The following is a 14694-nucleotide window of genomic DNA, read 5'->3' as shown; positions in this document are numbered from 1 at the left end:
GAAAAAATCAAAGATCGTTTAAGATTTTTCCATTAATATTTCTTATTTTACCCTCTTAATCATATTTCATTAAATTTTTATATTTTCCACAGTGCACCTCCCCTTTCTTGGTTTTGTTTTTCCACCCCCTCCCCCTTTATCCCAACTGCCCCCAAACCCACCTCTGCTTTTCATTTTCGGTTTTGATTGCAAAATGTGCGAGCATTTTCACTGCAGTTGTTTCGCCTGTTGTTGGCTTTAGTTTTGCATTCATTCTGATTATTTATTTTCGTACTTTTTCTTTTCGTTTTTTTTCTCTTGTATTTTTGGTTTTTGTATATTTGGGGCCGCAACCTACGAAACTTTCCACAATGCAGTGGGCGGACGCGCGGTCCGTGTCTATTTTCAGCGGTACGTTTAATGGGTTTTCTCACATTTGACATTTGCACGGAAATGTATAGAAAAACGGTGGGTGCACTCTCACTCCCCCCATGTGCATGTAAATAATTTTTGAAATTTTGTTTACACTCGTCTAATTGGGCGTGTGCATAAAGTCAACAAAGTTATCGATAATAGCCAGGGCAGGGCTTGACATTTGCCAAAACTGTAAAAATGTAGTTTTTGTCCTCATAAAATTGGCAATTTTAGCACTGCACTTGAAATTGTTTACGAACAATAAACTGAGAAGGGATAGAATGTAGATATATATTTATTTATTTAAGTGAAGGCTAATATACATATGTCAGCGGTAGAACAAAGGAAAAGTCTATTTATAAACTGAAAATTTATTTATTAAAATGGGAAAATCATGAATTGTTTAATAAAGAATTGTTAGAGATGCTTTTGGAATTGAAATTCGAAATTTAAATATATTTTCTAGATTTTTTAAATAGAATTCAAGAAATTTTAATGAGGATTTTTTATAGATTTTCAATTATTTTCTATTGATTTTATGCGATTTTTGCTTTAAAAAAATATTTGAAACAAAAAATTAAAAATTTAATTATGTTAAAATTAAGTAAACATACAAAGTAATTTTTTTTATTTATTAACTTTATATATTTACTTAATTTTAACATTATTTAATATTTATTAAATATAATTTAATATATTAAAATTTATAAAATATATAAAAATCAACTACCTTTACAATATTCTTCTTTATTCCTATTTCTATAATTTTATTATAAATATAAATATCTAAAAAAAACTCTTAAATTGTTGTTTGTTTCCCTAGAAAAACCCCCAACAAATAAACCCTCAATTAAACCTTCTTATTGATTTATCAATAAATAAAAGAAAAATTCAAAAGAAAGCAATATCTAAAGAAATTCGATATTTATTTACGACCCCAACGAAATCCGATATTTGATGACGTTATCGATATTGGATTGATTTGCGGAGCTAAAAATTGCGTTGATGGTAAATACATTTGACAGATACTCGATTGGATTGTTCTCTGGTTATTTGCGTTAACCGGGAAAACGTCAAACTGCCAAGTCGCCGAAGGATGATCTCCTTAGAGACTGCTTATTACCCCCAGGACAATGCACTTGCCAAAATCCCAAAAAAAAAAACCAAGGCAGTTCAGTGCATTGCACATTTCCTGTTGTTGAGAAGATAACAATCAGCTGCCATTCAATTATAATCCCTAACAAATCTCTATCTATCGAAGGAGGCCGGTGCCAATCCCAGGTTTGAACCCTGAACCCAGGAAAACAAAAAACAAAAAAACTGAAAACTGAAAAACCGAAAAAACAACGAATACAAATCGTATCGGCTTTCCCTTATGGCCTGCAAGTGTTTGGCAACCTGATCAAGGGCTTATCTCGCCGATCTCGGCTAGTGCATTTGTCATGGGGATCAGCACAGGGGATATATATATATATATATATATCTATAGCTAGGATAGATGGTCGGGGGGCCTTGACCCGGGCACAATAGGGTTCCTACAAAGGCGAATTGGGCTCACTGCCTGGCATTGTTGTCATAAATTACACTTCAATTGTTGGCCAGGTTCGTGGCACTTTGGTCTCAGGGATGAGAAGGGATATCGGTTGTATATATTTACTACAAGTATATAGGTTCTAAAAGGGTATAAACTATTTCGTAAATATACACTTTAAGTACTTGAAATATTTTTAAAAAATAAAAAGAAAGAAAAAGATACATTTTATTAAATTTATGATCATCTAAAATCATTAAGTTCTTTTAATATTAGCTTTTTAATTTATGTTTGCCTTTAATGAATAAATATTTTTATTTTTTAAGACTTTAAAGACTTGAAAATATAATAATATTTGTTTAAAAATAAATATTTTACTTTCCCTTCAAAAGATTTGTAGCTAAAACTTGCTTCAAAAACTTAAAAAAAAGGTATATTTACCTTAAAATATATATGCTCTTTCTCTTGGTAAAATTTGTAGCTAAAAATTGTTTTAAAAATGTTAATAATGAAATATATTTAAACAATAATAATAATTTTGTTTCCCTCAACATAATTCGTACATAAAACTTGCTCAAAAAACTTAAAAACAAAACAATATTTCATTAAAAATATATGTATAACTTTCCCTTGATATTAATTGTACCTAAAACTTGTTTCAATTTCCCGCCTTCTTCTTTTCCAGAAATCTCCCTTGCACCTTTTCTATATCTAAAAGATATATAGGACCCTTTCCCCTTCCCCCTTGATAGGGATTGGCAACAGGCTTTGCCAAACGGCGCGTTTTTCTTATTTTCGTTCAGCTACCTATTTTCCTTTCTCCCAATTTTTTTTTACAGATCCCTGAGAAGTGTCAAAAATATCAAATGTCCTTCTTTCTTCACGCTCGTTGCCTTTCTATGGGAATCTCTAGGATCTTTAGGATAGCGTTAGCACCGCTACCTGCCAGGCATAATTAATTTAATCATTGCTCATTGCACACACACATTGAGCTAGGGACAAAGGCAGGGGCCTAAACCCAGACCCATACCCAAACCCACTGAGCACACAAGTGTCCATTGTGCCGGCGGCAATCCTGGTGACGTGCCCCAGACCCACGACAGGCAGCGGGCACTTGTATCCCAGACAATATCTCGACCCCTCCTCACTCCAGACCGTGACAGACAAGATTCTGTAGAGAAACAGAAAAAAGCAAAACCTGAACCTGCAAGCAGGAACCTGATTCTCAAGCCGAACGTGTAGAATCCTGTCCTGCTGAACCCTCATCGCCTGATTGAGGTTTCGAGAGGTGATCTTACCCCTGATCCGCAGCGTCATCGTCATCGTCTTCATCTTCGTGTTCATCTTCATCGCCAGCTCTCTCTTCATTTGTGTGACAAACAAAGGCAAAGGAATCAAGTCCTGGTCCTCTGGATCCAGGCAAGGGCGTGCAACGTGATGGATCGTGTCCATTAGGGCCGTGGAGAGCTTGGCTATTGATAGCACAAAGGCTGCTCATTATAAACGGGGATGCAGAGGAGATACTACCTGTTTTTCCGAATGTGGATTACAAATGAGGGGGGAAATTTTGAACTACAAAAATACGGTAGTACCTTAAGGAGGTAGGAGGAAAATTTGAAGTTTAAGAAAATATAGGGGTATTTTATTATTTGTACTTTATATTTTTTTAGTAAATTTTTACTGAGCTTTAGAATTAAGCTGGCTCTAGGTTTAAACTCTCTTAAAAATAAAATTACCAATAAAATAAATTTTCCCTTGATTTTCCAACTATAAAAAGAGTGTGACTAATTTAAGGTAATTATATAATGGTAAAAATTTTACAAAGAAGAGTGCGCTATATAATTTATTTACCAAAAAACCCTTGAGAAATGAAATATCCATGACATTTGGCGTGTCACGCAAGGTGTGCCCGTGATTTCGACTTTAAATTGTTCCTTTCGTCACGCACTCATACCCAACCTCATCATCGCTGTGATGTCCCACTGCGAGGGTCTCTTCCCCCCTCCAACCAAACCCTATAACCGATCTGCCAGAGAATAGCCCCTATATCTGGTCTCGATCGCCTGACCGACGACAAACAGAAGACTCGAAAAAATACAAAAAAAAGAAAGGAAAACCGTGTGCGTGCTTACCAAGAAATGAAATTAGGATGGGGGGAAAGAGGAACCTCTGGCGTATTTTGGTAGTTAAATTACGGCCCATTGTCTTTGGCCAAGATCTCTGTCAGTGTGGCTGTGTGGCTATTTGTACAAAAACAGTGGACAAGCATAAATGGTTGCTAATATCGGTATCGATGGGAACTGGTTTTCCTTTTGGGCTTGGCACCTACTACGGATCACCATCGAGGTTTTTTTCTGGGTAAAGAGGGAACCGGCTCTCTTGTGGCTCGCACTTTGCATATAAATCATTTTTATGACTTGTTATTTTTCACTATTTATTTTACTTCTCCCCAGGCCGCCCGTTCTTGTTTATCGAAGAAGGAAAACGCTATGAATTTCTGTTGATTTTCTCTGTAAATTACAACATTATTTTGGGTCTCTTTGCCGCCTGGCCGATGCGGGATTGAATAATTGCCCGCCTCCATTAGGAGGGCCTGTGGGGGATCGTAATTAAAGGCAAACTCATACCAAAACCCCCCGCGGGGCTATATATAGGCATACCCATCTGTGTAATTAACAGCTTTTGACCTTGTCCAATCGTTTATAAACAATTGCTGTCCGATTTGTAGCCAAGAGTGCTGAAAAATTCGGCATTTGTTTGGCATCCGTTGGAAAATTACTGAAAAGGAAAAGGGTTGAAAGATTTAAGGTAATCCCCAAGTAGAGGAAACTATTTTACAACCCTTGAACTGGATTATTTATAGGGGGAAACTAAGGAAGGTTCAGATTTATTTAGTTATTAGGCAATTAAATTTAACGAGCAGGAAATAAACTTGTCACAAATCTTTAAAGTTTGTTTTAGTAGTCTAAAGTCAATAGATTAAAAGGGATTATATAGTTTACAGGGGGGTTCTTAAGATATATTATAATTAAGAAGGTTATATATTTATGTGTATTTGTATCTAAAGTCTAAAGTTATCTAAAGTCAATAGATTAAAAGGGATTATATAGTTTTCAGGATAGTTTTAAGGGAGTTTTTAAGCAAGTTTCTAATAAATAAATTAATATTTAGATTTAATATTTATCTTTAAATATATATTTAAGTATCCCAAAACCAATTTCCACTTTAAATTTCTACAAAAATCATAATAACAAACACAGCAAATATTTTCCCTTGAAAACTCCCCTCTAATAAGTCATAAGTTCTTTTAATATAAACAAATTCACAGCATTTCCATTTAGAAAAAATCAATAAAAAACATGGAAAATCGAACATGATATATTTTGTTGTAACGCTTATTGGATTTCCTAGGATCAGAGCAATTTGTTTACACTCCTTGGCGATTTATGAGGCATTTAAGGGGGCAGATGGGGCCCCCAAAAAACTCCCTCTCAATATTGGTTAAAACAGCCTCAGTCCATTGTAAATATCACATAATCCACCGCAAACAATTTTTCCAAGCACTGTTTTGCCTTGTTTTTCCTTGTTTTTCCTTGTTTTTCTTTTCAGGGAGAAACTGTAGGCAAAAAATTTTAATAAAAAGTAAATTTGAAATAAACAAAATGTTTGTAATATCAGAAATTTATTGCATTCGTAGGGCGGAAACAGAGGCCCTAGCGGGGCATAACAGAGAAAGCGATTTATAAAAAGAAAAACCAAAATTACGCGACTTGTTTAAATTCTGAAAAGCCATTAAACGCAGCTGGGGCCCCAGCCAGGCAGCACACACAACCATGTTGGGTTCCCTGGGCTGGACCAGAACCGCAATTATCATGAACGCAATATCCCGGCGCGAAGGGAGGGCCTCTGGCAAACACTTTGACGCAAAAACTTAAATCGTTAAATATTTATAAACGAGCTGAGAAAACCTTAACACACATACATATATATATGTATAGTATAAAGTCGGGAAATTAGACAAGTGGGAAAACCCAGGAAATGGACATGAAGTGGACACCAGCTGGCTGGACTGTGCTGTATATCAACACATCATAATCCCAGGAGCCCGGAGCCAAATGGCCAAATGGCAGGAGAAGGTACACAAGGACGAGGTATAAGCCCCGAAAGCCGCCGCCTGTTTATAAGGCTTACGCCGCCCGCCTAATATGGCTTTAATGAGCTGTGTGTGTGTATGGAGGTGGTTAAAAGGGGTTCTAGGGGTGGCCCAAAAAAAAGAATTACAGGAATTCGGCAAAAGGCTAAGGCATAAAAGATTTTTTTTTGTTGAAGATTTTCAAAAGCCATTTAACATAAATCTTAAACAGTTCCGGCTTAAACTGCTTGGTAACACAGGTAACAGAGGCAAGGAAATTAAGTACCTTTTACCAATTTCCTGCTGAAAGTGAAAATGGGGAAAAAAGGCTTGAGCAGGAAAATTTTCTTGGTATAAGGAATGTTATATTTATTTTTTCTGAAGAAATTTGGAAATTTTTAAATGATAAAATTTGGAAAAATTAAATTTTAATAGATAGAATAATAATAATAATTAATAATAATACATATAGAAATAATAATAAAAATATAGAAAAATATTTATATACATAGAAATAATTTTAAATAATAATTATAATAAAAGAAATAATATTAAATAATTATAAATATAGAAAATTGCATTAGATTTTATCATTAATTTAAATCTTAAGGGAAGTCCCTTTGAAAATTTTAAATATTAAAAGAAATAACTTTCAAAATTATCCAGATTTTTTTCTGATATTTTGAAAACTAAAATAAAATATTTATATTGTTATAAAAGGTATGATTTCTTCACTAAGTAACTAGGTTTTTATTTAAATTATAATAAATATATACAAATGTTTATTTAATTAAAATATATTTAAAACAAGAAAGGAAGCTAACTTCGGCACGCCGAAGTTTGTATACCCTTGCAGATTGGTTTTGATGTTTATTTTATAGATTTAAATGCTGAAAACACTCACAAAACAGAGTTTCATTACATTTTACCTATACTTATTATGTTTACAGTTTGACAGTTACAGTTTTACATTCTCAGCTTTATATATTTTATACATTTACCGATCGCTTCTATGGCAGCTATAAGATATAGTTGTCCGATTTTTATGAAATTTATACCAAAATTCTAGAATAATAAAAAAAACGTATATCTCAGAGTAAATAAAAATGCGTTGAAAAACAACGAAGCTATAATTTTATTTCTATTAATTTCTCGATCGTTCCTATGGCAGCTATATCATATAGTCGTCCGATTTTCATAAAATTTTTACCAAAATTCTGGAATAATATAAAATGGCTATATCTCAAAAATGATGCAAAAATATTGAAAAACAGCCAAGTTATACTTTTTTTTCTAAAAATTTATCAAACATTTGTATGGCAGCTATATGATATAGTCGTCCGATCCGGCCCGTTCCGACATATATAGCAGTGAGAGCATATAGAAGACTATATGCAAAGTTTCATTCAGATAGCTTTAAAACTGAGGGACTAGTTTGCGTAGAAACAGACAGACAGACAGACGGACAGACGGACAGACAGACAGACGGACAGACGGACAGACAGACAGACGGACAGACGGACATGGCTAGATCGACTCGGCTGTTGATGCTGATCAAGAATATATATACTTTATAGGGTCGGAAACGTCTCCTTCACTGCGTTGCAAACTTCTGACTGAAATTATAATACCCTGCAAGGGTATAAATATAAGAAAACATTTATAAACTTATATCGTAATATAGTACCTTTACTTACTTATTCACCCCAAAGAACTCGTATCCCCCTGCTAATATAATGTCCCCCACCAACCTCCCATATTTCTCAAAGTTTAAGTTTTTATCCCAACCAAAATCGAGGCCACAAAAAAATTAAAAAAAAAGAAAAGACAATGTAGCAGATCCTGGAAATGGAAATCCAAACTGCAAACTCTGCAGTATAGCAGCAATCCACTTGCAATCTCCACTAACCTTGTTTCAGCTTGTTTCTGCTCCTCTTTTGTTGGGGATTTATGGGCTTTTCCTGTGGCATGGAGAGAGGGGAGAACTCCCCCCCAGCTGGCACTACAATAGTTTAATTAACATTAACGCTGACGCCAACTACTGATGGCAATAAAAAACCATTAAAAGGAATTTATTTTAAGGACCGAACAGGCAATAAATCACATTACATGTCGCTATAAAAACAAAAGCTCTCTCTCTCACTCTCCCTCTGGTGGTGGGCAGGTGGCCCTGGATGAGGGGGCGTGCCACCACCACCACCACCACCCCCTCCCAATGGCAATAAAACGGATGAGAATGTTTTGTATATCGAAAAATCAATGCATCAATTTCAGTGTTCTGCCACCAAAGGGGTGACGACAGGGAGAGGAGGACGTGGAAAACTCAACAAAAATAGTACTAAAATGTTTGTTTATTTTTTATGTCCATAGTTTGTTGCCCCGTTTTTATTTTCGTTATCCACGAGTGGCAGCAGGGAATGTGGCGTTAAAAGCATCGGCATTAAAAATGACGATAGGACATCAAAATGGAAATTAATGGCGATTATGTGGCACATAAAAACATGAACATGAACAAACTAACTGCCATATAAGTAATGCGATTACAGGACTCACTGGAAACCCAATTGATGGGGGAATACATATCCTATATTCTCTAAGGTTTATGGATCTATTTAATGGCTGATTCGGGCTTTTTGAAAATTAGCACAAAGAGTTGTAAAAAGTGTTTTTAATGTGTTCGCTGTCAAATGCATTCATCAATTTTATGCCATACGTGTGTGTTTGGTAGTAATTTTTCATCGGATTAAATTTTATTTGGTAATTTTAGTAGGCTAAAAGTACTAGTTTTCTTTGTGGAGTGGGTACCTATATATTATGAGGGGTAAGAAATATCAGTCATTTTATATATTTTGTATTAAAAAGTAGTACTTTTTGCGATTGAAAAATAAGAAAAAATGTTTATTTTTTGTGTATTTCATATTGAAAACATTAAAATAAGATTTATTTTAAATTATTTTATTATAAATTGTATTTTCTTGTACGTTAAATATTTTCAAGTCTATTTTTAATAATTAGTTTTCTATTTAAAATATTAAAAAGGAAACTTGTAGCAATCAATGTGCTTAAAATTCCCAAGTACGAATTCATTGATAAGCTGCTTTCATTTATATGCTATTATTTTTAAATAATATTAAATATTTATTTTTCTTTAATATATATTTTTCAATTTCCATTAAACAGACTTTAAATTATGTTTGTAGAATATTTTAAAATATTTTTTAGGGAGTATCCTTGATAAAATTGCTACCACTTATGCTTAGAATTCCCAAGTACGAATTTAGCGATAAACTTCTTCGATATTCTTGCTGTAGAGTCAGCTAAAAACTCTTTTATAAAGGATACATATTTGTAAGTTTAATAAATAATGATTAATATTTTATCTTCATTATCTAATTTGTAATTTGATTCATGTTGGCTTGCTTTCAAAATGAAATGAAATGTGTTACTTTGACTAATTCCAATAAACCTTTAACTATATATCCCACAGATGCAGTTACTTTTCCAGGTAATCTGGACTAAAAGCTATAATGTCCATGCTATTTGCCACAATCACTGCCTGTTTTCTTTGTGCCCCCAAGCAACTTTCACCCAGTTGAGCGTATCTAGTGCCAAGTAGAACATCAACTGGCTGTCAGACTGGTTCGGTTCGTTGGGGATATGCCATGAGAGTGTGTGTAGTGTGTGCTGTGTGTGTTTGGGGGACCATAAAATTGACTGGCAGAGGGAAAACACATTGATTTGCCATTTGAGCGCAAATTCATTGCAATAAAATCAGCGCTGGCAAAGTTTTTTAATGCCACTTTCAATATTTGTTTGTGAACACCACACACACACACACACACATCGTCGTTCTGCTGCTGTTTGTCTTATTTTTATTTTTATTTTTCGGTCCCTCCTCTGCACCCCTCCCCTGTACCCCTCTCCACAGCTCGCCGCCGGGCAATTGTAAAGCGCGTTTTGTAATCGAAACTTTTAACGACTTGATGCGATTGGAAATTGTGTAATATCGAGGCACTAATACACACACCACTGGCAAATGGAGGACCCCGCCACATATCCGTATCCGGGATTCGAACTCGAATCCACATCCTTGTGCGTGTCTGTCCCAAGTGGAGGGTCCTTCAGATTCTTTACTGCTGCTGCTGCTGCCTGCCAAGGGCGCTACGTTCCGCTGAGCAGGGCACATCGGTTGATTGCATAAATCCGCTGATTCTGAAGCTGTATCGGACATATGTATGTTCGAGTATATAGCCGATGAAGGTCCTTAATTGATGAGGTTTATAATTTCTCTGCGATTTTCTCTGCTTTGGAGAGTCCTTCAGCAGCTGGGTTGATATTCCTTTGATGTGCCAGTCTCGCTGGTTAAGAGCACGGAAGCAATCCAAGTTGGCTAATTAATTGAACTCAGATGCGGGAAAATCATGAAGGGGGGAAAATCGAGGGGGGAAAATCGGTGGGGGGCAGGCCTTTGAGGTAATCACTTGCCAAGGACACTGCTTCTAGTTTGTCAAAGTAACAAGAAAGCTAATTAGAAATTTTTTTAGATGTGAAATTAAGGTTCTAAATATCTATAAATAATTTTATTTGAGAAATAATAAAGAAAATAAAGCTTACATTAATATTTAAACCATTTTAAATATTTTTTAAAATATTTTAATATTTATTTAAATACCAGAAAACCATTATTTAACCTTAAAACCTTTTAGAAAAACTCTTTTCTTGACCTTAGATACTATCCCTTAAATGGGAGATTATTTTTAATATTTATTTTAATATTTAGAGATTTATTTATTAAACCAAACTATCATATTTTAAATAAAATATAAATAAACCATTATAAACCCCCTATACCCCTTTGAAAAAAACACTTTTCCAGACCCTAAATACCCACTCTTTAGTAGAAGATTATTTTTCGATTTTCCCCCTACCTTCTTCAAAAAACTCACCTTATTTGTGAGATTTTCCTTGACAATTTATGTAACGCCATTTGCCGCAACACACGCACATTAATATCAGCTTTTGGATACTCCCTCCCCCCCAGCCGATTGAAAAAGGAACCAAAAAGGGGCTTTAAGGATTCGTCACAGGCCGTTGAAGGAATCCCTCGAAGTGCTGGCAAAGCAATCCGAAGCGACGACAAAGATGTGCTAATAAATTTCAACTTAATTTCCGAAATGTGCAACTAACACATAAAAAGCACACACACACACACACACGCACACAGAAACTGTGAAAGGATCTTAGCAAGGACCGGAAGCAAGACCCTCTGGAGGAATTGTTACTCCTCCCAACCGTGGCGAAAAATTTCAAGTATGGTTTTTGCATAAAACTTCAATTTAAATTGACATTTGAGTGGAAAGTAATTGCATGATATGCACGGAGCATAAAAAAGGCAGCACACACACAGAGCACCCGCCCAGGGAATAGGGCGTGTTTAATATATATATGGGCCAATCCCCAGGAATACCTCCCTCCACCACCCCCGCCGATTCGCAGCTCATTTTATACACTTTGAATAATATATATACAAAGTTGTATGAAATTTTAATTGGAAGTATAAAAAGATTGTTAAGAGGATATTAGATTTCTTGCAGAACTTAAGGATCCCATTATTATAAAACTTTCATATAGATTCTTAAATTTTTAAAAACATCTTATTTAATTACAAAATTTACATATTAGGTAAAGGATTTCTATAATATAAAAATTTAAATATATTTAATTAGGTTCAAAAAAGGTTTAACTAGGTTTTTGGGAATTTTTTGTTGTAGATTTTTAACAGAACTTGAGGGCCACAGTAAGATGATCATTTCTTAAAAAGATATTAATATTTAAAAACAACTTGCTTGCTTATTTAATAGAAACATTTAGTGTATACATTTAAATATAGCTAAAACAATTGTTTAAGAGCGAAAATACACCTTTTAATAACATTTTAGGCACTAAAGAAGCTTCAAGAATGTTCGTAATACCTTAAGATTTTCTTATACACTATTTGCATACTTCAAAAAACCCATTTTAAAGTTATATTAATTTGATTTATAGTACATCCTTATTTTATTTTGAGTGTACTTTTTAATCAGTATTTACATAAATAGTTGTTAAAATATTAAAAAAAAAATTAAAAGAAAGAAGTTACTGTGGCCTTCGCTTCTACAACTGACACAACGTCTTATCATTTGTATTTCTTTTTACAAGTTACAAAAGTATCAATATTTTATTGTTTACTTTTTCCCAGTGTACTTTTAGGCATTAAATGCGATTTTGCTCTACACCCATCCATCCATCCCACCCATCCATCCCATCCCATCCATCCATTCCAGCCATCCGTCCAAGTTCTACTGAGCTCATTATGCGCTCGTTTATATGCCGCATTTGTTGTTGCGGTCCGCTCCCGTTGTTGTTGTTGCCAAGTTTTGTGCACATTATGAGGGTTTCTGTTCTGTAGAGTTCTGGTGTTCTGGTGTTTTTAGGGGGTTCCCGGGGCCGCCTTTGGGTTCCGCTGCTCCGTTCCGGGTCTTTGTGCCGCGAATGCGGGCAATTCTCTTGGTCTCTATGCCGCTTTTTTGTTTGTTTCTGTTTCTCTTTTAAATTAAATGCCAATAAATTTGCATTTTTTTCCTGCCCACCAACGCCAGCGCCATCAGCCGCCCCTTTTCCCATAGCAGCAGCAATTGCTCTGGATGGGATGGTGGGTGGGGGGTGGAAAAAAGTGTCATTTGCTTTGGGCACTCGTGCCTTCGATTTGGTTTACTTTCATTTCGTTTCGTTTGGTTTGGTTAGCAAAAGTTTTTCAATTCCCGAACCCACACAAAATGACCAAGTTTTACAGTCGGCAAATAAATGTTGTTAATTTGTTTTAATTTCGTGCACATTTATTTGCTAATTTCCCTGACAAGGCAGACCGAATGGAAAATGGATTTGGATTAAAATAACTTTTGAAGGTTGTGTGTGTGTGTGTGTTTTGTTTTCCAAACAATTAACTGCGACAACTGGTGCGAAAATAATTTTTAGGGAGAGAAATAAGGAGGAATTAAGGTGAGGGAAAATCCCCCCGCTATCATTATCCTTTAGCCTTATTAATTAACTGATGCATCTGGCCAACAAGGACAGGATCCAATTGCTCCATGCAACCGTAATACAAAATATCGGAGATTAATTTGCGGGCTATAGTTCGCTGTCCATGAGATAGTTCCTCGAATTGATGGCCCCAAGCCTGGCTCAAGGCTTCCGTTTCACTCAGACGAGGAAAGGAAGAGGATTTTCCTTCGGGAATTTCAGAAAAACTAGATAAAGCCAAGTTATTTTCCAAGGCCACGGACTGGGTGGGTGAACGACAAGAAACCGGGGAAAGTATAAACTCCTCCTTGATTACTTTCTGAGGCGACTGGGTCAACTAAAACAATTTTATATTATTTATAAAATTAATTTAACATTAACAAATATATATAAAATACCAACCTCATCCCCATCTTCTTCTTTTGAAGAGAACCGCGACCCTTTGCACCTCTGCTCTTTTAACCTATGGCTCCTGGCTCCTGTATCCTGATCCTCAAGGAAACTCAAGATATCAAAGTACCACAGGGTAGAAGTAAAGTGTTCCCCCATTGCCGAGCACTGATCCCTACGGCGCAGATCCCGCCTAAAGTTAGTGCGAAACGAGTTGATCTTCCTGACCACCGTAGTTCGATTGGCATCCGGCTCCACCTCCCTCAGCTTCCGCACCAGCTGCTCATAGCCGGCGGTCTTGAGCTCCCGGCAGCCATAGTCGGGATTCTGGATCTGCCAGACGGCCGGAAGAGATCGGTAGAGGAGAAGGAACTCCGTCCAGAACTTGCGGTCGCGGGAATTCATCCCTCAAGTGGTGTCCAACGCCAGCGAGAGAGCTTCAAGTACTGAGATGGCAAAGTTCTCAGCACAATATTGCATGCGCAAACACGCTGGGCAAAAGAGCGAAGGAAATTTAACAAGAGAGCAATGGGACACTGAAGAAAATACAATTAAAATTAAATTAAATTATTATTAAAAATGTAATTATTATTAAAAATTAAATTATATAGAGAATGGAAATTAAAATGAATATTATTTAATATTTTTACAATTTATACTACTTTAATATATAGCATTTTCTCAGAGTGTACTTGGGCCTAGGTACAATAAAGAATAGGGAGAGATATATACAAAAATGAGCATGTTTGTGCAAGCGTCAGCTTTGATTGCGCCTCCCCTTCGCCTCGCCTTTTGCTGATTACGTGGCAGGGGCTCTGTCTGAAAGGGGTTCGATTTCAGCACCCTCCTTCCCTCCCTAGAAGGTCCACTCGATTTTTTCAACATCTGCAGTGTTGTTTTTGTTTTTTTTCGCCCCGTTCTCAATTTGCACAAACAACTCTTGTTGCTGTTTGTTATTTCTATATGCAAACGCACACAAATACATTTCCGAGAACACAATATTATTGAATATTTTGCGAGAACTATTATTATGGATCTCATAGGCGCCATCTGCTCACAAAAATATTATTTCGAATGGGGCTGCCCAAGTAAATTGACGCAATTGCAATGGAAATGTAAATGTAAATGTTACTCTGAATACATTTTTGGTGCACTTTCCATTTTCTTTTTGGTATTTACGAGTTTGTTT

The 14694-nt window shown here is 35.6% G+C and overlaps 1 protein-coding gene across 1 annotated transcript; it reads right to left on the bottom strand.

Annotated features, from left to right (window-relative positions):
- Nucleotides 1–12867: 12867 nt before the first annotated feature.
- Nucleotides 12868–13910, bottom strand: LOC108073895 (uncharacterized). The gene is made up of 2 exons (XM_017165684.3): nucleotides 13518–13910; nucleotides 12868–13452 (listed from the first exon to the last, which is right to left on the bottom strand). Exons 1-2 carry the CDS (start codon nucleotides 13908–13910, stop codon nucleotides 13120–13122), a joined length of 726 nt encoding a protein of 241 aa, XP_017021173.1. The 3' UTR covers nucleotides 12868–13119.
- Nucleotides 13911–14694: the final 784 nt, after the last annotated feature.

The sequence above is a fragment of the Drosophila kikkawai genome, chromosome 3L, assembly GCF_030179895.1.
Source record: "Drosophila kikkawai strain 14028-0561.14 chromosome 3L, DkikHiC1v2, whole genome shotgun sequence".
In the NCBI taxonomy this organism is placed as follows: domain Eukaryota; kingdom Metazoa; phylum Arthropoda; class Insecta; order Diptera; family Drosophilidae; genus Drosophila; species Drosophila kikkawai.
This window is presented reverse-complemented; position numbering and strand designations above follow the sequence as displayed.

Excerpts from the sequence above, each read along its gene's own strand:
- LOC108073895 (XM_017165684.3), bottom strand. The coding sequence starts at position 13,910 with ATGAATTCCCGCGACCGCAAGTTCTGGACGGAGTTCCTTCTCCTCTAC. Across the intron at positions 13,453-13,517 it reads AAGAAGAAGATGGGGATGAG|TTGACCCAGTCGCCTCAGAA; the intron begins GTTGGTATTTTA and ends AAATTGTTTTAG.